At 37.2% G+C, this 19,270-nt stretch overlaps 1 protein-coding gene across 2 annotated transcripts in view; it reads left to right on the forward strand.

Annotated features, from left to right (window-relative positions):
* The first annotated feature begins 3,367 nt into the window (after nt 1-3,367).
* Nucleotides 3,368-19,270, forward strand: part of LOC590497 (protein FAM193A) — a 50,789-nt gene continuing 34,886 nt past the window's right edge. Inside the window, exons 1-2 of one of the 2 annotated variants that reach the window (XM_030986146.1) lie at nt 3,368-3,673; nt 8,213-8,275. In XM_030986146.1, the coding sequence (XP_030842006.1) occupies nt 3,536-3,673; nt 8,213-8,275 (201 nt within the window). In that variant the 5' untranslated portion in view covers nt 3,368-3,535. Of the gene's footprint in view, nt 3,674-8,212; nt 8,276-14,713; nt 15,029-19,270 lie in introns of those variants that run through there. The other variant, XM_030986147.1, reaches the window with a different exon arrangement.

A 19,270-nucleotide genomic window follows, 5' to 3' on the forward strand; every position in this document is an offset into this window, starting at 1 on the left:
CTGAGTCAAAGTACAGTGCGGAGTGCAGTGAGAAGAACATGCTAAGTACATTTTATCGACTGTAGAGGGCATAACTCAAACATTAAAATGCAAAATTTAAATGCTAAAACTCTCTGTGATAAAAGTGCTAAATTATTGTTTGCTGCTTTTTGAACCCGCATTTACTTGTACAGTTTTGTTTGTTTCTCCTTTGTTAGAATTCAAAGGTATATGTCTATCTAAAAAAAGGGGAAAAAGTTAATTATGTATATATAGCCAAAGACAAGCAGAACGTTTAGAAACTGAGAAATTGACTAAATGTTTTAGTTCAGTCAAAATAAAAAATAAATAGAAAATTGGTAAAGGTAAATTTGTTCGTTGTATTATAGGAAAACAATGATTGGTCTTTTGAATTTTCTGTTTTCAAAACATCTTATTCATCACAATGTTGTCAGAATTTGGCTAAGTGCATTTTCCCCTTTTTCATGACGTCTTTAAAAGATTGTTATAATATTTTTGGGGGCCAAGGCACTTAGTGTCCCAAAGTTCACTGTCTTTTAAGTCTACTTTATCATTTCTGTTCCTGTTCCTAACAATTTTCCCCAGTCTCTCACTTCAAGCACGAACCTAGAAGGTCCACGCTTCAAGCCACAGGCTCATCTCCTTCGCATTCCTTATTCGCATTCCCCTCAAACAATTATTTTTTTCAGTGCAGATTTTCCAAACCTTCCCTACTCATTCTCTGCAGTTTGAACTATCAATAATGTTGGCATTTCTGGTGCGAGCGTCATAGGCGTATTGTAAATGCCCTGATGATGATTTCAATGTTAAATTTGTTTCTCTTTATTCCATATACAAGATATTGCATACTTGCAGTTGGGTGTGATGGTATGAATATTCACTTGCGAGCGAGCGAAGTAAATTTTTAAAGATTTGTGAGGTTGCAGGGCCAACAAATTACACCTTTTATTAAGAGGAAAAAACCCAATCCTGATGGAGTTATAAGCACATTCTCATAACGGAAGACTGAAAAGACCTTTGACAAGTTTATTGTATCATTAATAAATGCGAGCGAGCCTTGTCAAAAGGGGGTGATACAATTATTATTAGAAAATAAAAGGGGCATGGTTGTGTCAAAGTACAAAGGGTGGTTATCAGAGGTGAAAATGAGATTTTTCTTACACCTGAAAAGAGGCACTCACCGGGGATGAAAAAAGGCCCTTATGATAATGAGAAATGGGCATTTGTCGACGGAAAAGGGGCACCCATCAAATTTTGATAGGGGCATTTATAAGAGGTGAAAGGGGATAGGTCCCTTATCAGAAAGGAAAAGGGGCACGTATCATTGTTAAAAAAGAAATTATCTGAAGTGAAAATGGGCCTTGACCAAATATGAAAAGGGGCATTTATAATAAAGGGAAATGTGCATTTGTTGAAAGAAAAGGGGTACCGATCAGATGTTAATAGGGGCACTTATTAGAGATGAAAATGGACAATTATAACCAGGCACGTAGCCAGAGTTCGATGTTTGGGGGGGGGGGGGCACATGCATGTAATCGATCGAGGTAAAAAAAGGGGTCTAAAAAAGTTCAACCGATCTTGGAAATTTTAGGGGGGGCACGTGCCCCCCCCCCCCCGTGCCCCCCCCCCGTGGCTTTGTGCCTGTAGGAGGGAACACGCATATACGTACCCTAAATAACACTGAGTGGGGCGCACAAACCCGATTTCAGAGAGTCCAAGGGAGACTTGTACGTGCCTCCCCCCCCCCATTTCAGACAACCCTGTTTATATGTTTTTGAGTTTTCATCCCCGGTAAAAAACTTTAGAAATTTTAACGAAAAGTGCACCGTGTTATGAATTTGACTCAAAATATTAAATCCTCGTCAGTCTGTATCATCAATATCATCATCATGATTACTATTACATGATTACATGATTAAAATGATAGTTATGAAGGGAGATTTTAAATTTTAACCCCCCCCCCCCCCACTCCGGGGTCGGAATGACCGCATGCGGGTTACCAAAATGTCCGGTAAAGGGGTACTTTTCATGCACCAAAGTCCGGCTCGTTCATACACAAAATTGACTTACACACCGGACTTAGGGGTGTTTTCATTACCAGGCAAGTAGCCAGAGTTCGATGTTTTTTTTTTTTTTTGGGGGGGGGCACATGCATGTAATCAATCGAGGTAAAAAAAAGGGGGTCTAAAAAAGTTCAACCGATCTTGGAAATTTTTTTTTTTTTTTTTTTTTTTTTTGGGGGGGGGGGGGGGCACGTGCCCCCCGTGCGCTCCGTGGCTACGTGCCTGATTATAACGGAAGGGGAAGGGGCACTTGTCAAAGTAAAAAGACCATCTCTCAGATTTGAATAGGGGCATTATCGGAGGCGGGGGCACTTTTCATTGGTGAAAAGGGGCAATTATGAGCATGAAAAGGGGATTTTTTTTTTAATCGGGTAGCTTATCATAATGAAAAGGGGTACTCATTTACAAATAAAAGGTGCGCTTATCTGAGTTAACAAGGTTAGTTATTAAAATGGGAAGGTGCAACTCTCTGATAGGAATAAGCAATTATCAGAGGTGAAGGGGGGCACATATAAAAAGTGAAAAGTGGTAGTTCTCGTACCTGAAAAGGGGCACTTACTAGAGATTAAAGAGGGCACTTATGAGAATGGAAAATAGACACTTCTTGCAAAGGAAATGGGAACTTGTCGAAAAAAGGTGCACTTTTGGGGTACTTGGGAGCGCCGCCTCTGATCCACATGTCGCCGGTGTTATTGTCCAGGGTCTCATCTTATAAAGAATTGTGACTGATCCGAATCAATCCAAGTCCTCTAATTAATCGCAAGTTTGCAGTCTCTTATCTCTATCGATCTTTTATACCGTGTGAGTCGTTTTTTTTCAAATGTAAAATATACGTTACAATCTTTAAAAAAAAAAAAAACTGTATTATGCCCCCCCCCCCCCACCGTGGATCCGCCCCTGATCCCGACCATCCCATGATATATGCATCATAAAAACAGAAACGAGAATTTGAGAGATCGAGAAAAAAAATATATGATCAGCAGTAGTAAATTACTTACACTGTCTATTTAGCACATCCTGATTCATGTATCAATTTTCGACAGAGCCCCAGTAGTTTTCGCTGATCTCTTCTTTGCGTTCTAGTATTGGTAGCTGCGTAATAAAATTGATAGTCTACATTCCAAGTAATTCATCATTTGCATGAGTATATAATCGCCAAATTGTAATTCAAATATGCAATAACTCCACAATTTTTTTTTCGTATTTATTGATAGATATATTAGTAACATAAAAATTGTAATTACATGTTTAACATATTCTTTTTCAGGACTTCTCCAGTAATGTATTAATCAAAATGTATGAATCGCAACTATGTAAGTGTAGGCTGCCATATTGGCGAGGAAAATGCTAAGGAGCGCCTCTTATGTTTACAGAAAAACATTACGAATTTACGTCGTTCATCGAAGTAAATCGAGTCTTGAAATATTTCATTGTATAACTATAATATCACGGAAGTAGATTGAGGATTAATCATGAGTTCTTCTGACAGCAAACGCTCCAAAAGACGGAGAAATAAACGAGGTGGTGGGAATAGTCGTCCAGCACCTGCTACTGCTAGCAGCGGCAATGCTAACAACACACAGACTGCTAATGCGAAGGCAGATGGGCAGGTAAGCGAATGTGCGCTGTGTCTGTGTGATTATGATAGAGTGACTGACTGAGCTGAGCTGAGCTGTGTTAGGAATGTTGATGTTTCTATGATTTGCCGAAAACTAAAGGCTCAATTTGACACTCCTTGATAAAGTAGAGTCGTAGTTTAAATTGAATGACTGAGGCCAGTGAGGGATGAAAACGGTATGGTAAAACTAAAAAGTAATAAACGGTCAACAGTAGGGCCAGGGGCCAGGGGCGCTGGTCCGAGAATGAGGATCGTCCGCACAAACAAGGGTATCCTCGTAAGCGCGGACAAATCGCGTCCTAAAAAATAAGGGGCGACCGCATTTGCACCCACGATCCTTATTACCTATCTGCGTATTGGCAATGCGAAAAAAGGTTCCGTGATGATGCTCCATGAGTCGACACTTGTCTCACTTACGCAGCAGAGAGACTTTCACGTTATGAACGATAAATCCTTCAGAAGACGGACATCTCATAAAAGTAGATTGTTTTTCGCATTGCTAGCGCATGGATCGGTAACCCTACACCTGCAGAATGCCGAAGAAAAACAAATGTTCGCAGACGATCCTTATCCTCATTAATGCGGACGATCCTCATTCTCGGACCAGGGCCCCTACTGGTCACTGCAATTTAATGGAACTTGTAGTTGGACATATTGGAAGGAGATGGAACATGTCAATGAAAAGAGAGCTTGGCTCCTTTTGCTTTGCAGTGGAGTTCCACACTTATTGATATCGTTTCATGTCATCGTTTTCCAAAGTCTTGTCAAAATATCACAATTAAGAGCAATAATGCAGACTATTTTGAAGATGTGTCTAAGTAAAGAAACTTTTAAATTGTATCATTCTATGAAATAATGAGTGATGGTGTAAACTTACAATTTAAAGATTTTTTAATGAAAAAAAGTATTATCTGAAAGTAAAATGATCTGTTCTCATGTTTCTCTTTGCTGTAGCGCTGGACATAATGACTAAAAAATATGTATGTTTGTAGCAATCTGGGCAGCATTTCAAGTAGACCAGCAATTTTGTAGACATCCCTTTGAAATTGCGTATTAAACTCACACACACTTCAAAACTTCAATGGGATGTTACCAAACTTGTTCTTGTGACTATTTCGTGAAGCGATGCCCTGGTAGGCTGGTACAGGTATCTATTTTGATACCTGTACATGTAGGCTGTGCAGAAAGACTTCTGAAAATATGCTATTTTGCTAGCTGATTTACCGATTTAGTGAAGAAATAGAAAATGAAATTTACTTCCTGTTATTGCATGATTATTTTGATGAGTCTCCTGTATCTGTAAGCAGAAAATTTTGTAAATTCCTGTCTTTCTTCAATTCATGGTTCCTATTTATTTTTCATCAAATAATTTGTGTCCTTTTTCTATCTTTTCTCTCTCTATCTGTTCCCCATTATAAAAACACAACAACAACAACAGAAAAGTTATGGAAGGGGTTGGGGGGGGGGGGGGGGGAAGAGAGGGAGGGTGAAAGGATTTTGTAGATGTTTGAAACATGTAGGGAAATGTTTAAAAGAAAGCTGTCAACATTAGCGGTACCCAGATTTTTATTATACATGTACAGTCAGACCGCAGCGCGCGCGTTAATGAGGCTGAAAGCTGATTTTTATTCAGCGATATCTGGCGATCACATAACATTTACGTCTGCTGAATTTCCATGCGCTTTTCAGTGAGATTTGTAGGGGTGTACATGTAGCTGCGTTTTTGGTCGTTAACTTCATTCAAAATGGCAGCATGCAACGGAAAGTCACTCTCGAGATTTTCAGCATCAGTTTGATATGTAATTTGCCATATTTCGCAATTTGTAAACAATAATTTTTCACAACTTTTATTGACGTTATTTTTGTAACATTTCAACTGCTGTTTTGACCCGGGAATTTCACTTTTGGTTCCTGACTTTGGTACAAAATCAATTTGTCCACTTTGAGATTCGTTCGAAAGATGAAAAGTCACTGATCAAAAATATGTCAAAACCTAATTGACGCAAAATCATGTTCTTTTTATAATCATAGTAATTAAGACCCTAAAAACCCGGAAATTACCAATTTGTTCTTTTTATGATAGCGCGAAATTGTGTGATTTCCTACTCGTGCATGCTCGCCGTCTGAGCAATGGCAATGCATAACTGATTATTAAACTCCAGGGAGCTCCGCCGCGCCATCGACTGGCCAAAAAAAATTAGAAAAATGATTAAAAAAGAATTGTTGTAAATAAAATACGATGTCATGGCTTGTGAGGTATTTGATCTCGGTTCCTTAGATTGTTGTCAAGATGGCTTGCGCGCACGTGCATTACAGGCGCACGCCACAACGCATGGTTACCAAAATGTGGTATTCAGAATGTTAATAAACCAAAGCGAAACATATGTGACGTAGTTGACGTAGTTGACCAATCAGAACTCTCTATTATCACATCGGCAAAGTTGACTACTTTTTTTAATTATTCATGAACATGAGCGTGATCTTTTTTGGTTCCTGACTTTGGTACAGCGTAAAATATAATAATTTTGATATCATTGTAAAGAAAAATATTTATGCTTTATGCTGATTATAACATCTTCTTGACGCAAGAATGATTTCTATGTGAAAATCAGCCCTACTCTTTAGATAGATTTATCGTCGAAAAACCCCATTTTCAAGGCGAAATATCTGTTTCCAAAATATATCTAACATGATTGACATATAAGTATATAGAAAGTGCAACTTCTTATCTTTAAAATAAGACCCATTTCATGAGAAATGAACAATTATAAAGGCAAAAACTGCCGATCGGGAAGACCGTCTGCACTACTCATTACCTATGCGAGACACGTAAATTCTTGCATACGTGCTGAATAAAATAGAGGGTTTTCGCACCGGCTGCGGTCTGACTGATGTAGGTGATTAGATCCTAGACTGGGAACCAAATATTATATTTAAAGATAGACTGTCTGGAGTTTCTCTAGTTCTACATTGTAGGTAGTGAGTTAGAATTCACTCACTCAGGATTTGGTCACATTCACGTCTCATTTTATGTCTCACCATTGCTTTGTAACACTCACAAATTTCCTTTGCCCCCCCCCCCCCCCAGAATACAATATTGACCACCCCTACATCAACACAATGCATATACCGGTACATGTACAAGTATAATTCTTGCTACATCAACTGCTTTATTTTGCCATAGAGGGCAGCACCAGCCATGGGTATATTTGGCAAAGACACTTCCGGTTCCCACTAAGCACACACAAATACCATGGGTCGAGAACTGGAAAGATAAAACTATATTTTTGAAACCAATAAATTATGATTATGATGATGCAGTCAACATCAACGATCAAAGTCTGTAGAACTTAGCAGGAATTATAAATATGTTCTATCTGTGAAATTTAAACGTTAGCAGTGTCCTAGTATCAAAATTATGCAAGGAAACCTGTTTGCTTTCTAGACTTCACTGTCAGACATGATTGATTAACTGACTGACATTCTCTTTCCTTTGTTAATAACATACATGTACATAAAATGATCTGTGAAGGGTACACTTTTTGTATAAAGTATAAGTTTTTCAACTGGGTGCTCAGAAAGAGATTTGAAATCACTCAAAACATCGACATCATGGTAGGTAGAGAATAAGTCTTGGGTTCATTCCTTGCGTCTAGTCTTGTTTCAATATTCATGTGGATTTTCACGACTTTATCACAAAAATAATCACCTAGGTCATTCACAAACTTATATTTATCAGTATTACAAGGTATCAAAGGTTGTTTTTTTTACATGCTCATCAGAGACTTGACAACATTGAATAGCTCCTTTTGATTATCCTTATTTTCCATGATAAAATTTCTGTGATATTTTCTACAAGCTTTGCATTTCGAACTGACTTACATGTATAGTTGTCCCAACCACTATCGGCCCTAGTTTTCAACCAATGCTTTTCAGCCTTTCTGTTTTTCCTTTTTCTGTCCTGACACCGTCGGTATATCACGTTACTTGGGGACTTATAAACTATATATGTGCCTGTTTAGTAAAAACATGTATACATACATTGTACATGTACAGTACATGTATGTAGAAGTGTCGTGGTAGAGTGGATATGTCACCGGACTGTTGATCACAAGGTCCGCGGTTCAAGTCCTGCCGCAGCACTAATATCCTTTGGCAAGACATTTGCACTCCCCACCAAGGTGTTCTGTAAATGGGTACCCGGTAGGATGCGAAAGGCTAATGTGCTTAGATTAGCAATTGTGCGCTTGTAAAAATGAGGCCTGGCTGGAATGCTCCCCAGGGAGTGGAGAATGTGCATACAATACTTTGCATGCAGGTACATTTGTAAGCCTAAATCCGATGACCGGGGCAATAATATTTATCTGTAAATATATCTCTTTGAGAGGGCCTGCGGTCCAGGAAAGCGCTATATAAGAACAAGCTCTTATTATGTACATTGTTTTTGTAAGACTTGTCTTTAACATTTCATGTTCATTATGTAGTATTCCTTTTATTTAATTTCTTCTCATTTTTTCTCTCTTATTTGTAGGTACTAACTACCATACCAGTTCCCAGTTCATTGACAGATTTGGACTTAGATAACATTCCACAGGTAAGAGCAATGAGAAATAACCATCATTTATTGCAAGTTCTTCTTCTCCATGATGAAACCAAAGATACAATGGAGATCCATGTTCTTGATGTAAATTTCTTGGTAGTTCTTTATTTTTAGGAACACTTTACGTATCTTTACACAGTAGATAGTAACACTTGTTTAAGTATCTTTACACAGTGGATATGAAATAACAGGCTTACAGAAATTATGTTTTGATGTAAATTCTCATTCTTATTTTGACTCCACCCATCACTGTGTGTTGGCCTTTGAAGTACTAAAGTACTTTTGAGTTACTTTTGAGTTTTGAAAATGTGAAAGTCCTTGAGTTTTTGTCAGTTCAAGCTTATTATGACCCCTGTTTCCTTTAACTTACCCTCTCTAGACAGAAAGGGAAATAGGTTTGTAGTTGCACCTTGTGTGTTATGATGATGCCTTTAAAGGTAAAGACCAGTTATGGTCATGCAATTGCATTGTGAAAGAAACGTTGTGGAATCGATCATAAAAGGTTGATCATCTAGCATATAGCATCTGAAAGGTTCTGGAATCATCAAAATGATAAGAAATTTGGCCCATTCTTCATAAAGTTACAAGCTCTATACACAGAAAGATGTATATGGGACTACCCTATATCTCTCAATGACCATGAGAGAAACAAATTTACCAAATATATGAATTAGTAGGCGGTTTCCAGGCAAATTTTTTATCATCATGTATTAGTCAAAACATATTCTTTCACATGATTGGTAATGAGAGTTTCCATTTCATTTTTTGAAATTGGGGCGTTTCCAATACTGGTCTTTACCTTTAACACAAACACTTCCATAGTGCAGTTTCATTGTACAGTATGTATACGGGGCCCTGTTTCACAAAACTTTGTATCAATAACAAATGCTAAATTTCTCTGAATTTTTTTCTCTCAGCCAATCAAATGCCACAGTTTCAGTAGCTGATTTAGGTATTGTAACTTGTTACTGATGAGTGATAACAAGTTTATGTGAAACAAGGCCCAGAGATCCAGAGAAATGTGTTTGAGAAGAAAATGGGTCGATGGAGGAATTTGACATTAAAACACTGAATTAATTCATATTGTGACAAATAACACTTTACCTCTTGGCAGCCATCGTTCCTGCGTGCTTTCAATCAATATAATATTGTTGCATAATGAGCTCAAAAAAGGAAACCGACAGATCAAGAGATTCTGGACCCTGCCAAACAGGAAATAATATCTTGTCTGGGCAGTTCATGTGAAAGATGATACGCTTGTAGAGCCAAAATTCAAATTGTTTTGAATGAAAGGAAACTGAGAGTTGGTCAAAATGACCTAGAGATAGTCATGTAGACAGAAAGAGGAAAAAAGGGGGAAATGGGGAGGGGGCATGTTGATCTACAGTGTACATGGCATTTCTTGGCTAAAGAGAAATAGGCTCCCACAGTTTTTATGTTCTGTGCCTCTTTATTCAATAATATTGATGTCTGAATGCGAGATAGTGGGAATCATATTTTCTCTGAAAGACTTGATTTCTACACATTGTACGTGTACTTCACTTTTCAGCCTTTTAGAACAGCATGAGAAGAGTCTTTGCTCAAGGCTCCTCGGTGGAAAATATGTATAATTTTGTAACTGGTTTTCCCTCACATACTGTACCTCCTTTTCTAAAAACTCCTTTTGCAAATAATTTTCAGGACAATCATTCCATATTTTGTTGTTTGGCTTAATAACTTTTGATTCATTCAGAGCTCTAAAGCAACATCTCTTTTTCTTGGAAGACCATATGGTGTGTGATGAAAAAAAAAGAAAAATGAGCTTTAAAATCCTCTCATCGGCAACATATACATGTATGTTGAGAGGTTCAAAATCTTTATTTTCCATTAAAATTTACAATTTTTAAAACTTTTGGCAAAGATCCTACTCATGGTTATTGTTTTTAGAGACATTACAGTTTTTTAGAACAATGTAGCATTACATGAAAACTATTTTTGTTGCCAATTTGAAGAACAGCATGTGACCAATTTAACCCTGGCTTATAATAAATCCTGTCCTGAAAGTGAAAGAGTGAAAGAAAAACCACTGATTTCAACAAAAGACACAATGAACCCCTTAAAATGAATCCAAAGCCAGGTGGTATATTTGCTTGACATTCAACAATGGCAAGCTGGTGAACTTTGCTATCAGTCATGTTGATGATACACGCAAATCCAGGGACGTCATCACCACATCTACATGTACATGTAAATTTCACATCAAAACACAGAAAGTAAATACTGGCATATACATGTACATGTACATGTACATGTAAGACCCAAGAATTTTCTTTCACTAGGTTCTTGTTGCCCCCTCCTACATGTATTTTTCAGTATTTTTGTTTGAACATTATAATGATTTGAGGAAATCTGGACAATAAACAAAGATGAGTTTTTCCTCGTCTCGTTTTAACCATAGCAGTTCAGTAATTTAATTTAAAAAAAAATTAGTGTATAATCGACCAAGTAGGATTTGCATACTCTTGGGAAAACAATATCAAATAACATTGAATCCCCTCCTCATTTTTGAAAAATCTGGACGAAAAACTATGTTTAGAATTCAATTACCTTTGGTATACATGAAGAAAGTAATGGTTGCCCAATGCCAAGAGTTGCTTGTGGGTAAAATAAGTGTGTTTCGGTTATGTAGACATGTTTCATCATAAATGTATGTGTTGTACATGTAGTCATACCAGGGGGAAAAAGATGGAGAAGAAGAGTTCATCTTTTATGAATTCTTCTATGACGTCATCTAGTCAAGACAGAAAAACCAGTTGTCATGGATACTTACCAAAGAGAAACAAGTCACACAGTAAACATTTGTGTTGTGTAATAATATAAAGAACTTAGTGCTGCCTAAAATAGAAAAGGAAAATGGCATTGAACATGACAGCAATATTTCATTACAATTTAAAGGGACCTTGTTCATGGAAAAACGGTTGGGAAAATTCAAAAATGTTTGAGAGGATTTATTGTTAGAGGCTGTCGCACCATACAGTGTAGATATCTTTGTGGTTTGAGAATTTTTCCCCGGATTTGTTGCATGTTACAGGGTTAGTACAGTAAAAGGAATATAATAAGTCACATTTCATACAAAAGTTACAGTTTTTTGTCAACCTTCAACAATGTTACCAAGTCACTTTAAGGCCAAACGTGAGGTGTTTTGATTTAACCAAGCTCATATATGTGAAAAGCCAGCATCGAGTTAGACTCGTTCAGTACAATGTGCAGGACGTTATTCATCTCGTAATTCTCATGATTTAATTACATTGTAGATTATACATGTATACTGTACATGTATGTTGTTTCACTATTTCTTTTCCTGTTATGAGAGAAAAATATGAATAAACAGGAAACATGTTGAGATGAAAACTGATTAAAGGCTTATTTACACGAGAAGAAATATCATAAAAATAAAACCAAAATCAAAAAATTGTATGAAGATAACATTTTAACAAATTCATTTTGTTCCCAAAGTCATTTTGATTTGCTGTATGAAATTCACACAAAATTATGATCTGCAATGAATATGTATGAAATTGGTGAAATGTCAAGAGTTTATCCATATGTCAGAACAGACACTCTGTAATGTTTAATCTTCAAGGTTTGCAAATAAGGGGGATATATCTTGTATTTCTTTTATGAACTACTGTAATATTAAAGTGAAAGGTAAAAATCAAAGTAATTTGCTGTCATATGATCATGCACACCCAGGACAAGGACATTGTAATCTTACCTGGAGGCATACATGTGTTGTGTGTACGCTATATATTCTACACTCTTTTGTTGAGTGTACATTGTACATTCTTTTGTCAGTAATCTCCTAGATAATGGGTACAATGGTCAAGCTAGTCTAAAGGAAATTCCCCTTGGTAAACACAAAATCCACAGGTCATGCATTTTACAAGGAAACATTAAATTTACTGTACATAATGTCTGTGCATAAAGACTGCTTACGCATGTACATACTGTACATGTTCCTCCTTGAACTTGATGATATCAGTGGTACTGTGAAAAATATAATGACATTTTTGAGGATGCTACATGTATGGACAGAGGATGGTATCAAAATTGTTCAGACTTTTTGTTTTTCAAAATTTCAGCTTGCAGTTACTTTTTTTTTAATGGGAAAAGTTTGGTGGAGCAGTTGAGGAAGGGAAATTATTCATTACGTGGAATATGAAATCATATCATAAACAGTCGGATTTATTCCAGGGGATTTTGCAGGAAGTTGTGTTGTATTAAAAAAATAATATAGTTTCATGTGTATGATATTAAGCAGTATTAACAAAATCTTGACTTTAGACTTGTTTACGATTTCTCTATACAAGTATATGTAGCTTTTACAATTAACTTTGTGGGTAAGCTTTAGAGAGCAAATTATATTTCTAATTATACTGATACAATGAGAGTTTAGCGAAGTCAAGTGTAAAATTGCATACATGTATACACTGTACATGTATGTGTTGTAAGGTAAGGTAAGCCATGTTTGTCCTACCCTAATTTACAACTATTGTTTTCAATTTAAATTTTGACTAGTAATGTAGTATCAGTTACAATATTCCTGACAGGTGAATAAATATTTTGTATCGGTGCTTCACAGAGGCATTTTTTAATACATGTACATGTAACTACATTACAAAAATGGCCTATTATCCCAGACAAGATCTTACCATTTAATTTTACTAGGTCTTGGCCTTGTAACAAAGGAACTTGGAAGCATTAGTTTTTCCAAAATAATCTAACATTTTGCATGTTCGTGTGAATTAAAATACATGGCATGTAATTTGTGGGGCCTATCGTTTGTTATGCATTGTAGGCAGATAGGCAGACATGCACAATACTTCAGATTCTGAGAACATTTTCTGATGTTCATGTGTTCATGTTTTGTGAAGAGCTGTGCATGTTGCTGACTGTATTTTGACAGGACTTCTGAAAATCATGTGCTCCCTCAACACACAGATATTGCTGTGTATAGATAGATACATTATGTGTGTACGTAGCACAATCAACAATGTACTTGTCGTGCATGAATGTTTCAGCGCACATTGTGCACAATACACTGCACTCTCTATGCTAGTATACTGTGTGTGTGTTAGTGAGTGTGCATAACACAATAGCTATTGGAAGGATGACACATCCCCATACAGTTCCCACATGTCCAAATAGTACCGACTCTACCATGTAACATTGCACATGAATGATGAGCTTGTGGTCTGGTGAGCTGAACACCTCTCTAGCCACAGCCCATGTGTACTTGTAGTAGAAGCCCTCTTTTTTCCTTTTTTTCCTTTTTTTCCTTTTTGAAATCAAATTTGTATTGTTGGGTTGGTGGGTGTGTACATGTACAAGTGCATGTCATTTTCCCCCCTCCATCTTTGTTGACTATAACATTTGCAATATAGGCTGTCGTAAACATGTCATACTTTACATGTACAGATATATATATATATATATATATGTCAATTTAGTATTGGAATGATTTTTTTTTTTTGGGGGGGGGGGGGGGAGGTTTGGTGTACATGTACAGTATGTAGTGCATGTTACCATTTAACTAGCAGCCCTGTTCAGAAGCATATAAGCTGATATTCAATTATATTCTCCTTTTAAATCCAACTCATATTTTCTAAATTCTATCATCTCGCTTATTATAAAGTCTTGCATGCAAATGTGATGTGATAATTCAGTCACCACCACCATCAGGAACAATCTTAACTTAGGGATATACATGTACATGTAGTCATTACTAGAGTACAGTATTTTTATAGGAAAATTAGAAATTAAGAGTTGAGGGAAAATATTAAATGAACGCAAATATTTTTTTCATTAATTCAAAGTGAATAAAAATTAGGCCTACATTACAAATACCTGCTATGCATTTAGGCCTATACATTTACCTCCGTTTTCACGGCGTAGCCATATCATAGGCAGTATGCTGTATCTACTATCACATTAATAAACAAAAATCCATGTTTTTATCAGCAAAATGTTCTTTTTAAAATCTCCTTGTGGACTATAATAAACTCCTTGCTTTTTTCCTTATAGCCACATGTGCCCTATAGAATCCTATATTTAGCATTCAGCATTTATCCTTACTCTTTAATTTTTTTTTCCTTGAGCCCCCCTCAGTCCTCCCCTCTATGTTTTCATCCAAAGCACCGAGATTTTCCCACGACCCTAGCTGCTTTATACCCGGGCATTCGCAGACACTGCTACCCACACACCACAATACATACAGTGTGTGGCAGCCTGTATCATGCACCATACACACATTCCTAAGGGGCGCGAGTGCTCCAATGTACATTACACATGGCATATACAGACTATGCAACAACCAACGCAAGTCTCTGCTTGCGTGTATGTGTGCAATGCATATGGGCTAGTTCATGTGTGACCGTTATTTGCACTTGTGTTTACAAGAGAATCCTAGCTGGCTCGCTAGAGAGGCTGAGGGTTGTACTGTATCAGCAGTGAGGGAAGTATAATACATGTAGACATGCATTGAATGGTTCCATAACCTTTCCTGCAAGTGCATAGATATCTACAGTGCCATCGGAACGAGATACATCATACAGGGCTCCAGGAAACACCCATAGAACACTGTGTGTAAGGAACGAGGTCGAGTCTTGTGGAAACAGGAATTAAATTGATCATTCTTCACGTGAATCTTCAGTTGTACTTGACAACATGCATCATATACTGACTAGGACGCTCCCTTTGGAGTACATGGTAATACTTCTTTAATTGTAACGTAATATTAGTTTGTCTCTCTTCTGGCTTCTTGAAAATGATCCTTTTATTATTTCTACATGTATTGATGTATGGATTATTCCTGATGTTTTTTTATTGTTTCGCATACATTATTAGCTTACATTGTAATTGTACTTGTAAAGAATAAATACAACTCATGAAATTTGCTAACACATAGTTTTGACGTGAGTAAGAATCCTTGATATTAAATTTTTATATTCCAATTTAGACTGATCATGAATGTTGAGTACACATACAGTACATGTACATTTCACAGTGTTTTTATTTATTGAAGGTATCTCCAACTCTTGAAAGTCTCCAACAGCGAACAGACCCCTAGCACTTCTATGTTGTTGTTTGCATTGGAGATCATCAGTGCTAGTTTAAATATTGAGTTTGTCCTAGTTTATGAAATACACATACATGTATGACTCTAAATTACACTGCAAAAATGCAGTACACAGGTACGTCTATGCAATACATGTACATGTATGCTCTCATGAATGTGGCCTGCCAATATGTGCATATTTTTCACATTGTGGGACCCCAAATGGAGTCTGAATATAGGCACCTTGCATTTACCCATCGGAAGAATAGCAAGATGCTTGTCTGTAGTGTGAATTACCAATTTGTGTGAATCGCTTCTTCAGGCATACCAGATGGTCATTTTGTTTCCATCACATCAGGTCGTCAAGTGTGTTGACCTTCATTAGAGGGAACGGTCAGACATCTGTGAAATGCCAAGAGGAAGTGTGTGGGTTAATTTACGTAGAAATAGAACAGATGGACACAATACCTTTCCAAATAGCCTTCATTCATCATGTTTTGTAGGGTCCATGCTTACAATCATGGACGTATATTTACATTTACAAGTAGATCAATGTTTATAATATATGTATTGAGGACAATTTATGACAGCATTGTTGTTATACTGTACTATTTGCCAACCATGTAGGTTTCACGACAGATTAATTTTGGTGCTACCAACTACTTGTACATGACTGCTTCCAGAGTTATTGAGTTGCTCATTCTTTCAGCTTCAGGGAAAGAAAAAAAATCGGAGGCTACTTTTCAAGCTTCCCTGCATAAAAATAAAATTTGTTTTGCATTGAACTCTATGCAAATTTACGGGGGGCTCTTTTCTGATTTTCGGGGGCTCTTTTGGGCATTTCGGGGGCAAATTCGCCCTGAGCCCCCGTGTGTTTTTTTCACTGTTCAGCTTCAAAGCAATATAAGCTATGTTCACAGGGTACCGTCTTACTAAATGTTTGCGGAACCTCAAAAGTTATAAGCAACGATCCACCAACCATGACGAGAGTTGGCACAGGACCCCTAGTACTCAGAGCTAACCAAAAGCTGGGGAAAGCATTCAATTAGCTCCAGGACTTAAAGCTCTCCAATTTAGCAGAAACTTGCTGCAAGTTCAAAGTAATTCCCAAGTAGGCATCAAATTTTGCTACTGTGTGTGCATGATATGTACACACATGAATTCAATGTCCCACCAAGTCTGGTGAAAGCCAGTTACAATGTGTGATAAGATGCTCTTAGAAACTGCCAATTGTATATAATGGCATACCCTGCAATGGAAATCCTCTGCATTGGTAATTCCCACACTTGTCATAGGGCCAGGAATTTGACCTCACTTTTCAGTCGGATCAGGGATACTACCGAGAACTGAAACTATGTGTATATGTTCTTGTACATGTACATGCAGCTCTCAAGTAGAGGCATCTGAACATGGTCCTATCTTCTCATTTCCATTTCATTAAAGCCCTTTCCTATTGCCCTGTATGAAATAATAAATCACTTTCTTTTCCATTGCGGAGTAGAGTAACATAACATGTACAGTACTGTACATGTACGTGTCATAGACCCACCCCATCAATAATGGTTCCTTTTAGTTGTACAGTAGTCTCTTGGCGCAGACTTGAATTTGATAATTCAATGATTTGATATGATCCAACTACTCCGGAGTAGGTTTGTCGCTTTTATTGTATCTGTGGACGAGAGACCCACCCCCTTGACACATTAAAAAAAAAAATGCTACATGTAACGTTGCTAATGCAGAATGCCTCACCCACAGTCCCACACCAAATGAAATTATTAAATAAACTAAGCATGTGTATGTAGACTTAGAGTGCCCATCTATCCCTTGCCCTCAGCTCATCTACAAGTACATGTATGTTTGTCTGTCGCTGTCTCTTTCTCTGTCCCTTTCCCTTTCTCTGTCTCCCTGTCTCTCTCTCTCTTTCTTCTTTCTACTTTATGTTTGTCTTCCTGAGATGTGAAGAATCTATTCTAGTGCGAACCGCCGAACCGCCGAACCGAATGGAAGTTCGCTGAACATGGCACTTCCGAACCGAACCGAACCGAACCGAACCAAACCGAACCGAACCGAACCGAACCGAATGCAAAGGCCTGGTTCGGATGTTCGGCAGAAAAATATAAAAGTTTTTGCAAGCTAATAAACTTGTCATTTTGTACCTAATTTTCATGTCATGATTGCTCATTTTATATTTACTTTTTTCCCCATTTTCCGCCTTTGTGATTTATGCCTATCCGGTGGTGGGCGCGACTTCACTGGCGCCATTTAAATCCCAAATCCTGACCACGCTACGTCGCGATTGTAAGCCATAAACAAGAATACATGTGCGTGATCAAAATATGTTCAGCTCAAACCCCTTCAACAAAAAATTAATATTTTAATTGTAACAATATCGGACAAATTTTACAATATAAATAATGAAATATACTGTATATATATTATAGTATGGTATTTATTTATTCAGGAAAATAGGGATTTTATATTTTTCCTATTAAAAATCAAAACTTATACAAAACAGTTATTGACGAGCCTGAATTTTTATTCACGATGGCAGCTTTCATGACTCTAACATTAGACAACAACCGTCTCGGAAAATCTTTAAAAAATATCATTTATTGACAAATTGAAAACATGATTCATTTAAAATTGAAAATAAAACATGATTCAAGACGGAAATACGATTGTAAGTTGTATTTTTCTTCACAAATAATTAGGTTTAGAGCAGTTTTAATGTGAAATTCGTACTGGTCGGAAGCAGCGTGCAGAGGTCCTCCGTGCTGGTCGGGCCCGGCAGGCTGGCCGGCCCGCCCAGTGCCGACCGCCGTGGCTATAACGCTGCTTTCTATTATATTACCGAACCCCGAACCGAACCAAGTTCGGGTGAAAAATTGCCGAACTCTGCCGAACTGAACCGAAATGAACACGAACATGAACATAGCGTCGGACTTACACTAATCTATTCTTAGGCCTTTGTTATAGTCATTGGAAGAGCAATACTAAAAGTGTATTTTTCAAGGTCACTTACAGTACATGCACTATGTCTACTTTGCGTTAGTGATGTATGCTCCTTGAACTATAATGCCTTCGAATGATTATTCATTATTTTTCTGCAAAACAATGTAACGCATATTTTGTAAATCATTGTGTTTTCTGACCAATAAAACAAGATAAAAAAAGATTACACAAAATAATATGCCTTCGAATACATTTGAAGATCTGTATTTTGAATTAGGCTTCTGAGTTCCAGATGGAATGTCATCGTAATATTACAGGTAAATGCCTGATTAAAGCGTGTGCTGTATTGTGCAAATGTCAGAGGTACCTTGTTGCCTGCCACTACAATTTTCCATTTTTGTTTTCTTTCGATCTCCCTCCCTCCCTCCCTCCCTCACCCTCTCTCTCTTTCTGTCTTTAGATACATCTTTTGCTTTATGTGACACGTTCCTTTTCATATATGATTTCAATGGATATTGTATAAGATATCAGAATTCCAAACGAATATGAAAATGAATAATTCTGTATAGCCTCTTCTCCATACAAAGTGCTTAAGAAAGAGAAGAGGAAGAAAAAGAGAAATATCTGTACTGTATTAGTATTTCAAAGCGATTTACTTTTTTTGCAATTGATGATAAATGAAGTTAGCAAGTTCATGGATATTACATTGTATGTATTCAATCTACACAGGTTTGAATCAGTTAGACCTACACGTGGTTATACTGTTTCCTTACTACATGTATATTATTACCATCCTCCTGTTCCTACATGTACTCTGTACTGTAGTTCCATCGACACGGAGATGGATGATGAAATATTGATTGGAGACCGACCTTTGAAATGAAGGGTAAAAGTGAAGTATAATTTGTTGCAGAAGGCTAAGGTCAGTTGACTGTAGAAAT

The sequence above is a fragment of the Strongylocentrotus purpuratus genome, unplaced genomic scaffold (genome assembly GCF_000002235.5).
Source record: "Strongylocentrotus purpuratus isolate Spur 01 unplaced genomic scaffold, Spur_5.0 spur5_scaffold_15, whole genome shotgun sequence".
Lineage (NCBI taxonomy): Eukaryota > Metazoa > Echinodermata > Echinoidea > Camarodonta > Strongylocentrotidae > Strongylocentrotus > Strongylocentrotus purpuratus.